Below are 10,126 nucleotides of genomic sequence, written 5' to 3' on the forward strand. Positions count from 1 at the left end.
GATTTAAAATGTTATATGGGACCATTAGCATTGTCAGCTCCTCATGTGATGCAGCTTGCAGTGGCAGAGTTACTAGAATAAAAAGATAACAAAAACATCACTTTTTGTTAGACTCTCGTTTCCTTGTGCCAGGCAGACTTTCTGGTCCAGGAGTAACGAAACAATTCTGGCATAAGTTGGACGTCGTGTCATGCCAGTTTTATTTATTCATCGTGAAATGTGCCAGAAGTTGGGCGAGCATTCCCGTGGAAGCTCAGTATTAATGTTAAATGGTGTTTTGACCAACCAGTAGGTCCCACAGTGGATATCTGGCTGTGCCATCATAAATCTACCGAGCCGTCTGACATGCGACACTGTTCTCTCACCCTGAACTAATGTACCTTCTGTCAATCGCCATAAAAGAGCAGATACTCAGCAGCTTGACCCAGCCTTATGTCTATATTGTAAAAGCTTAAAGGATAAACTACAGTAGCTGGTCCCACCAGCTTGATGAGAGGTTCCCTCTAAACTACATGGCAACTGTTTATTTATTTATTTAGCACCTGTTCATACCTACTGGCCACACATGGATCATGTCCCATCTGTTTCAATATAAAGCTGAATGTAAGAGTGCGGCCAAGTACTACCACCACTCTCTTTAACTGCACATGGCCCTCTGAAGCCTAATGTCAGTCTGACACATATTGATGAATCCCTGTAACCTGCCCTGTTTAGCTGGTTGAGGCACAGGCGATTGGTCAGGCATTGACCTTGATTAGTTAGGATCGGGATAGGCCATTGGTCAGGGCGTAAGACCTAAACTAATCAGACGACCTGTAACTCTGCGAGCATGGTCATCTGCCCAATCCTAGCACTTGAATGCTACGCAGGACAGGTTTTTCCTAAAAGCGGTGGGATTCAAAATAACACCTCTGAAACAATATGCCAGCAAAAGGCCTCTCCTTCCGGCCACTCCTCAAAGTATCCCCCCCCCCCCCTCAAATGACGGAGAGGCAGCCACTTTCACCAAGCACATGTTAGCAGGATATGGATATCATGCCAAATCAAGTCAATTTTATACATAATGCCCAAAATCACAAATGTGTGTGGGAATGCTTTCCAACAACATCCAACATTAAACTTTCAATTCAAATTGGAAAAAAACAACCCTTTAACAGAGGTAGAAGATGACACATTTAAATGAGGGATTTCCTATAGAGTGTCAATTATTTTATGAATATGTCTCAAACATTTTTACAATTGACCCGTAGGCCTACTGTACATATTTACTGAAAGAAGTGAGCGCCCTCTTTTGGACATGACAGGGACTGTGTCTCTGCTCCTCTGTGTGAATGGTTCACCAGAGGCCGTGCAAAAGAGAATGGGTTGCGTAGCAACTGTAGATAGTAAAAAAATAAATATCTGAGCCTCTTGAGTATGACCCTATACAGATATGTTTAATTGTGTAAATCCTGCTCTCGTCCTCCCGAAGGAGTAGAGAGGCAAGAAAGCAGAGGCGGAAACAACCTGATCTATTTTAGTCGTTGTACGAAAACAGAAAAAAAAATAAAAATAAGGTTTATTTTTGATCAGGTAAAAATTGGGGTTAGATTAGATCTGAATCTTCAAAATAATTTTTAAAAAATGTATCCCCATCGCCTTCAATAAATGAAATCAATAACTCTGCACTATCTCAAAATACATTTACAGTGAGTTTGAGCACATTCTTTGTTTCATGTTCATTACCAAGAGGATTGTTAAACCTCTGTATTCTGCTTTCACTGCCCTCTCTTATCCCAGTATCTTGACCCCTGACTTCTGCTTCAAAAAATACCATTTCTATTGTTACTGAAGTTTAACTATGTTTAAAAGGTTATGCTGCATATTAACTGCTCACAGCTGGCGTGCCACGACACGATTTTAACAGGATGTATCAGTAACTAAGCTGCACACAGGGTGGACACAATATCATGAACACGTGCAGAGCCATACTTATGTCAAATACAATATGTCGAATGTGTTTTTATATTGTGTTAACCTCATTTGTACATGCAAAGGACGTAATTTCCCTAATTCTAAGCCACATCTACTTATATTACTAGAATATTATATATATATATATACACACATACGTATATATACTGTATATATACATATGTGTGTGTGTGCATGTCTTTAAAATTACATGGTATATATCATAAGATAATCTGTACACAATTGTTCAAACAATTTGTGGCGTTTTTATTTGAAAAGATGATTTCTCAGTAAACTGTTTCTGGATGGGAAAAGCTGGGATTTGCTTTATTAAAGGGCCATCTGAGATGTTGTCAGAGGAAGGTAAGATGCACTTCAAATGTCAGTATCTGTTGGGAGAAACTTCAGAGGGAATACAAGTAAATAAGATGAGAGGAAATTGTATTGATCCCTGGTGGTAAATTGGATTGTTGCAGCAGTAAAAGCAATGGGACTTCAACAGAAAAAAGAAAAAAAGGAGCGTGAGAGAAGCAATAAAATGAAAATAATACGAGCAATGAAGCCACCATGAGAACAGAATAAACAATTATGGCTTCGTGTCAGAACAGATTATGCTGACAATTTGTAGTGTGTGTAAATTGGACTGTGGAGACTGAAGAGGTGATGACTCAAATATTTCTGAAATATGAATTGTTTCTAATGTATTACCGGTTTGCAGCAACAGCTTTGCTTGTTATCCAAATCAGCTGAACTCGTATTTTTTGATGTGGAGTGTTAGTGCTGATCGGCATTTTTCCTCCTTAAATCTCTGATGATAATCCCAGTGAAAACATTTTGAGTGACACGGAGGAGTCCACATCCACGTCTATTTATGTTGCCATTACTGAAGGCAGTGAGTAAAGACCAAGTTCATCAACAAACGTGTGACAGAACTTGCTTTAGTCCTCTGAGCTCTCAAGAACAAGTCCTTCGCAAAACTTCTCTTTTGCTCCTGGTCCTGGGTTAGTTGTTTTTGCCAGTGGTTATTTGTCTGATAGCCAAGATTTCCAAAGCAACAAATAACTAATTTTATAGTCTTTTTAATATTTTGTGCTTGTGAGTGTGTGAAAGGGATATTGGAGAGACCACATTTCTTGGCAGCAGCTCCAGAAGTTCCCTCTATTTCTCTGCAGTTATTTCTACCACTAACTTAACAGTAATTTAAATACATATCACAAAAACATAATAAAAAACAATATTATTCTTTAAATTAAGCATTATTTGGAAAAAAAAGTGTGTTGCAGATGTGCAACTGAGTCAAGTGTGAGTATACTGTAGTTGCACACTCGAGGTATCTGATGAGATTAACTTCAAAATATATGAAGGTTGAACAATACAAAATATAACCTTATATTCTCTAAATAAATCAGTAATTTGAAAAAAGAGTGAAATATGCAACTGTGTAGAGATTGGCCAGTTTAAATGTGTAGGAACACAGTTGAGGTGTCTACCCCTAACTTACAGGATTTGCTTCGTAAAATCATCATCTTGTCAACTTTGAAGAGGTAGATGTTTTCGAAATCCTTCGTCCATTAGTAAATATTCTTCTCATAGTCGGAAATCATTAAAGTTTCAAAGAGACAAGAAAATGACTTCAAAGAGACACAAGGAACCACTGCAAAACGAACAAAACACATGCAAGATCAAGTATGTCAGCAAAAACATGCAAGATTGGGCACAAATTTAAAAACCTGGCTACAGAGCTAATAAAAGCATTCAAGCAGCGATGCTAGTTTGTGGCTGTTTCATCTAACTAACAATTATATTGCTGATTGATAAATCAACTGGTTGTTTTGTCAATAAATCCATGTATTGTTACATCTATAAAATGTCAGAAAATATGCTTAATTGCAAGGTGCTCACATTGTTGTTTTACCCGACCAACGTCAAAATCCACAGATATAGGAATCATATAGGAAAAAGTAAAACTTCCAATTATCACATTACAGAGGCAAGGGTTGGCTTGAAAATTAGTTAAAGGACTATTGACTCAATAGTCACTTGCCTTGTTTATATTGTTATGGCTTTTATTGTTTCTGTTTTTACCATGTAAAGTGCCTTTGAGTACCTTTTTAAAGCGCTATATAAATAAAATCTATTATTATTATGATTATTATCAAATGGTGGATTGCCTAATAGATTAACCAACAGTATGTTTCAGTTCAGTTATGTGACAAGGGTGAACTCAATGTGAGATAAACAGACCATTTTATTGCACGTTGTTGGATCAGTATTGAAGAACATATGCGGGCGCTGTCCATTACCTGCGGTGCTGAAAATGATTACTCAAACCAGTATTAATCAATCATGTTTAAATGTTAACGGTACACTACATTAATAGCGTTACATTATACTTCCTCGATTAAGGCTGTAGGCTACAATCTTACTTAATTATATCTGCTTCAAACAAGTGGCCATGAGAAGCTAGTTGGAGCCAAAAGTGCCAGTTTCCTTCACCGGCTCACTCCAGTCAGAGCGTGGTGTTGCGTTCTCCCCTCCTCTCCGTTGTTGCGATTCTTCAACGTCCGATGGGTAGTTTTCTTACGCTCCCCGATCTATTGCAATTCCTATTACGTCGTGGGCGTAGCGGCTCCTTGTAATGGCGACCGTGCCGTAGATGTGCCCAGGTTTGTGAAAATGAAGCGAAGAAGAAGTTATTTCTTTTAAGTAAAACGCCGAGGTTCCCCGGAGGAGGACTTTGCGTCTACAACCATCATCTTTATAAGTGGTAAACTTAGCTGTACTTTTGAACTTTTGTGCTCTTTGAGATGATGAAGCTCAAGTCAAACCAAACCCGGACGTACGACGAGGATGGCTACAAGAAGCGGGCCGCCTGCCTGTGTTTCAGGAGCGAGACTGAGGAGGAGGTGAGTCCGGTGATGTCGCTGTCTAGCGGGCCAAGCTAGCATTAGCATTGTGGCTACTCTGTCTGTGACTCGGTAACGTTGTATTTGTCAATACAGCTGTGGTTTTATGCCAGCTAGAAACGATGACTCACTCGTTTCTTAACCTCTTGTATTGTCTTCTGTCGTTGTGTATTAAACATTAGTTTTGAGTTTGCACTCACCAAAAAGGTTATGTAAGCCTTTAGCTGTGCATATACCAACCTCGGGGTTTTATACACAGCGTTACTTGGAGTCAACCTGTTAGCAGCACGCTAATGCTAACGCTAGCCTGCTAACTAGCCGTGTTGCTGCTGTGGGCAGCCGGCTCTCAGCCAGCGACCACAGCCCGGGCTGTGATGAGCGGTGACTTTATCATAAGGAGACGAGGTAGATATCATTTATCTTTCCAAAGTAACAAGTATGTATCTGCTCCCGTTACAGATGATTAAACGAGCTAAGTAACTGTTGGTGTTAACTGGGTTAGCGTTAATGCAACTGGTTTGATAGCCAAACATGGGACTGATGTAACTATTAGCTGTGCTAGCTTTAACCAGCAGACAACACTGGTCGCGAAGCCCGGTTGTCTTGCATCACTGCTTATTTTACGTTGTTGACTTTATGACATCAAATCCATAATAATACGATTTTGGAACAGCCACCCTGCTTCATGACAACCCCGAAACCTGTTTAGTTGTGTACAAATGTCACCACGTAGTTACCATAACTGTTTATATGCCACTCGCTACCATCGTGCGCTCTCCCACGAAAAATCCATCAAAGTAGTACTTTACAGGGTTATTTGAGATCAGAGGCGATTTTTTGGGAAGCTGATGTCAACAACACGCTCAAAGATGTCTTTGTAGTTGAAACATTATTACTAGGGAGGCAGACTGATCAGAGACTTAATTCCTCATTCCGGTAAAAGTAGAGGCCAGATCGTGAACATGGGCTGATTTACAGGAAACACATCAGTCTGACCTGCACATAGCTGGAAACCTTTACCAGAAACAGTGAGCCAGAACACGTTGACACCATGAACTCACCATACTACTGCAGATACAAAACAGCAAAGTTAGTGATTCATACATTAGCTATTGGGGGGGGAAAAACAACAACATCCAGCTGGATAACTTGGCCCCAGTTCATTTCAGATAGCCTTGATAGTTTTCAGTGTCATTATTGACTGGTAGTTATTGTGTCGGATGTTGGTGTTTGCCTCTTCTTGTGAATACTATGAACACAGATCACTGAATAATCTTGCTCGAGCAGCAACACTTGTTTTAATGTGAACACAAACCATTTAACACGATTAACAAACAGCATGGAGTTAGGCTGTAATGCCTAACCAGGTTTGTATGGGACGCTTCGCAGGTGCTGTTGGTGAGCAGTAGTCGACATCCCGATAAGTGGATAGTTCCTGGAGGGGGAATGGAGCCCGAGGAGGAGCCCAACGTTGCTGCAGCTCGAGAAGTGTGTGAAGAGGTTGGTTCTTTAACTGTTTTTCATAGTTATAATATCTGAATTAAGCCTATATTGTGGCCCCCTTTTCATTTTCTAATGCAGTCCCTATGTAGACTGTGCACTTTAATTGACCCATGTGTCTGAAACATGAATGTAAAAATATTCCTCTCTGAACTTGGTTTATAGCCAGGAATATTGTTCTGAGAGTAGATTTCCATTTGCAGCGTGGCAAATTCGTTTTGAGTTGAAGCTCATAAGATGTATTGTGTTTCATCTATTCAATCATGTCTGCATTTAACACTGGGCCTAATACCTCAACCGGCTGTGGGCTCTTGGCGTGTCACTGACCACACAAAGCATATTCTCTGTGTGTGATCATCACACTGATGGATGCTGATACCACCCCTTATCCTGGCTCCTCGCTGTTTGCTAGTTTTTGACGGTTGCAGGACGCTGCGGCTTGCCAATACATTTTCCACAGGGGTCAAAAGCATTGTGGCATCACTACTGATGTTTGTCATAAAATGAGTGGTAAAAGGCCGCATTCCGACACTTTGAGGTGACTTTCATGCATCGCCGTGTCTTGTTGCTTCCTAAGCTTCTTATTGGTCTGTGGTGTAACAGGACATATCCTAATCCTGGCCGAGCTTATTCTGATGACCATATGAGTGATTGCTTTTGCTTATTGGTTTGAACTCTTGCCAGTCCGCAGCAGGTTAAACGATTACAGAGAGTTCGTTTGGTCTGTCTGACACGTTCACAACCTGGGCTTGTGCTCGATAGTCGTACACCAGGAAGACACAGGACTCAATGCTTTGCATCCGCTGTCCCAAGACGATGGCCAGTAGTCTTCAGTTACATGAAATGCTTGAGTTGGGAGACATTTTCCATCTCGAAACATACAGGTTGACTTTTGGCCTATTGCTTAATCCCTGGCATGACTTCGGGGTTTCCAGTGGTGGGCCTGTTCTTTCACATATGATCTCGGAAGAGTCCAACTCTTGAGTCCACGGTGTCGTGAGTGCAGTCAACATGTATTTATAGACTGAAACTGGAACCTGAAGAAGAAGAAGCGGCAAAGATGTCAGCAAGTGGCTTTGGCTCTGTATCTAAACCTGACCTGCTGACCACCTCTGGGAGTTGAGATCTAGCTTGGAGATTATTGTTTTTCCCATTGTTGTTATGTTTTAAAGGTAACAAGCAAGTCATCCACTGTCTAGGATAGGTTGTGACATTTGCATGGCTTGGGTGTGAAGGGTCACAGGAAGAGAAACGGTGAATCTGTTTGCTTGTGACCTTTATACTTGATCTTTATGGTACTCCAAACCTCTTGTAGAGGAGCCATCAGTATGTGACAGTAAGTGATAGCGGAACAGAGGTGTTTACATGTGTTTTGCAGCTGTAGAAATAAGAGCCGCAACAATTGCTCAAATGGCAAAGTTTTTCTTGCAGCGGGGGAACAATGCCAAACCTCCTCATATGTGTCAATTAACGGATTGTCTCCGTTTTTACAATTGCAATCAAACATCTTGGAGGTTTTCACTGCTTGTTGGACAAAACGATACGTGTGGCTTGGGATCCAGGAGATAGCGATGAGCATTTATCACCGTTTAACGTTTTTGTAGACCAAAGGATTTATCTGTTAATATATTAATATAGCAGAAATTAACTATTTTCAAAGATATAGTGGAGTGACGTCGACCTGAGCAGACAGTGAAAGTAGTTGTGCGTGTGTGTGGTTTTGTGTGTCTTGTCAGAGCTTCTCCGTGCTTTGCTGACATATCCGGGCCGGCCGCTCTTTCTTTCAGTGCTTCTTTAATCAAGAAAATAAGTGTCAGATTAAATCAATAATGAAAACAATCGTTCGTTGTCACGCTTGTATAGTTTATCTAATGGTTTTCAAAAAGCCTGATTTCCAACTAAGTTGTTGTGACTTCAGATGTCTGATTCCAGAACGTAGACCGTCGGACTCGTTTGTATTACTTCCTGTTGGCTACATTGCACCTCATTGCACTGAAGTGTGAAATGAATGAATGGAGGAGGAATCGGTACATATAAGACATGGCTTCCAATGAAGTCACTGATGTTTGAATGTTTGACTCGTGTGTTACTTGGAGGATTCCGGAACAACCCGGGAATTAGAAGGGGATAAAAACAGTCTTATGATGTAATGTAATCCACTGCAGCACAAACAATTTAGAAATGACACAGCAAGGTTACAGCATGCAACGTTGACTGCTGGGCTGTTAAATTACATTGTTACAGCCCCGAGATGTCCAACTGTAACTGTATGCTGTGATATGTATTTACTCCATTTGAATAACTCTCCTCTCTTCTACAGGCTGGTGTGAAGGGCACTTTAGGTCGCTTAGTTGGAATTTTTGAGGTGAGGTTTGTTTTCAGTTGACTTTTTTTCTGTGTGTTTTTCAACCGTGACCATGACGCATGTTTTGTGAATGAAAATATTCACAGAACCAGGAGAGGAAACACAGAACCTACGTCTATGTCCTTATCGTAACAGAGTCGCTGGAGGACTGGGAGGACTCGGTCAACATTGGTAAAGCCTCGCATTTGTTTACTTGTAAAAACAAAACTAGGGATCATACGGGGCAGTCACATGCTGTCTGTAGCTCTGTTGTTCTTTCCCAGGCTTTACTGATATTACAGTTCAGGGATTTTACTGTACGTTTGTTGGGGGGGGGGGGGATTATAACAGCAGCTTTGTTCCTGCCCTCCTGATTTTCATTTGAACGCGGTGTACAGTGCTGATAATTACTAATTGTTTGTTGTGTCTCACATGTCCTAACTTGTTCCAACAATGACGTCTTGTTGTGTCCCAACAGGGAGGCAAAGGGAATGGTTCAAAATAGACGATGCCATAAGAGTGTTGCAGTGTCACAAGCCCGTGCAGGCCACCTACTTCGAGGCTCTCCGGGAGAGTTGCCCGACCAGCAACGGAACGCCTCTGGTGGCCACGATAAGCGAGGACCGGTCCCCGACCTACAGCATCAATCAGAGCTCCGTCTCGGGTATCAGATAACTAAAATCCTAACTCTGACACCTCCGGGGAGCTTTCTTCACCACTTGCGCTCTTACTCGTGTCTTTTCTCTCTTTTTCTTTTTTTCTCTCTCTCTCTCTCTCTTTTGCTCTCCCCCCCTCTGTTCTTTTCCTCTTCTCTTCTGTCTCAATAACATGGTTTGCCTTGCCAACTGCTTTGTGCCAGAACTGTGGCACAGACTTGATGACAAGTGTTGGGTGAATAGTCTGAAACACTTTGTAAATGTAAATGTAATTTTTGACCCCTTTTATTTTTTTTGTTTTCTTTTTACTGACAACTGCATGAAATGTCCCGTCTCTCCCCCCCCCCCCCCTCACTCACTCTCTCCCCTTAACGCGCCCTTAGCGTGGTGTTTATTGAATGCAAGAACTACTTTTTACTGTTGTAATGTAAAAGTGTATACTTAGTGCTTAAGCGGAAGGCTTTCTGGTGGTCTTTTTTAAAGTCTCCATTTATTTCTTTCAGATATATTTTTTTGTGGTGAATGAATGTGCCCATTTGTGTACTCCCCCCCCCCCCCCCATTTTAATAAGGATAGCAAATGTTGTCTGTATCGGAATGAACAGAATTGTGGGAAGTGACTTGTCTTGCATGAGCACCGTCATGTTGTGTCTCACTCGCTCGGGTGACCTGACTGTGCAAACAGACTTGTTTGTGGTGAGGTCTCTTTGGATTCTCTTCATTTTGTTCCTTATCGTTGTTGTTGACCTCTCTCTGATCAGAAGGATA

General features: G+C 41.3%; 1 protein-coding gene across 1 annotated transcript; it reads left to right on the forward strand.

Annotated features, from left to right (window-relative positions):
- The first annotated feature begins 4,558 nt into the window (after window positions 1–4,558).
- Window positions 4,559–10,120, forward strand: nudt3b (nudix (nucleoside diphosphate linked moiety X)-type motif 3b). The gene is made up of 5 exons (XM_031871652.1): window positions 4,559–4,859; window positions 6,249–6,359; window positions 8,680–8,724; window positions 8,811–8,895; window positions 9,182–10,120. The coding sequence occupies exons 1-5, from the start codon at window positions 4,761–4,763 to the stop codon at window positions 9,376–9,378; spliced, it is 537 nt and encodes a 178-aa protein (XP_031727512.1). The 5' UTR covers window positions 4,559–4,760; the 3' UTR covers window positions 9,379–10,120.
- The last annotated feature ends 6 nt before the right edge of the window (window positions 10,121–10,126 follow it).

The sequence above is a fragment of the Anarrhichthys ocellatus genome, unplaced genomic scaffold, assembly GCF_004355925.1.
Source record: "Anarrhichthys ocellatus isolate YVR2014 unplaced genomic scaffold, GSC_Weel_1.0 scaffold60, whole genome shotgun sequence".
In the NCBI taxonomy this organism is placed as follows: Eukaryota; Metazoa; Chordata; class Actinopteri; order Perciformes; family Anarhichadidae; genus Anarrhichthys; species Anarrhichthys ocellatus.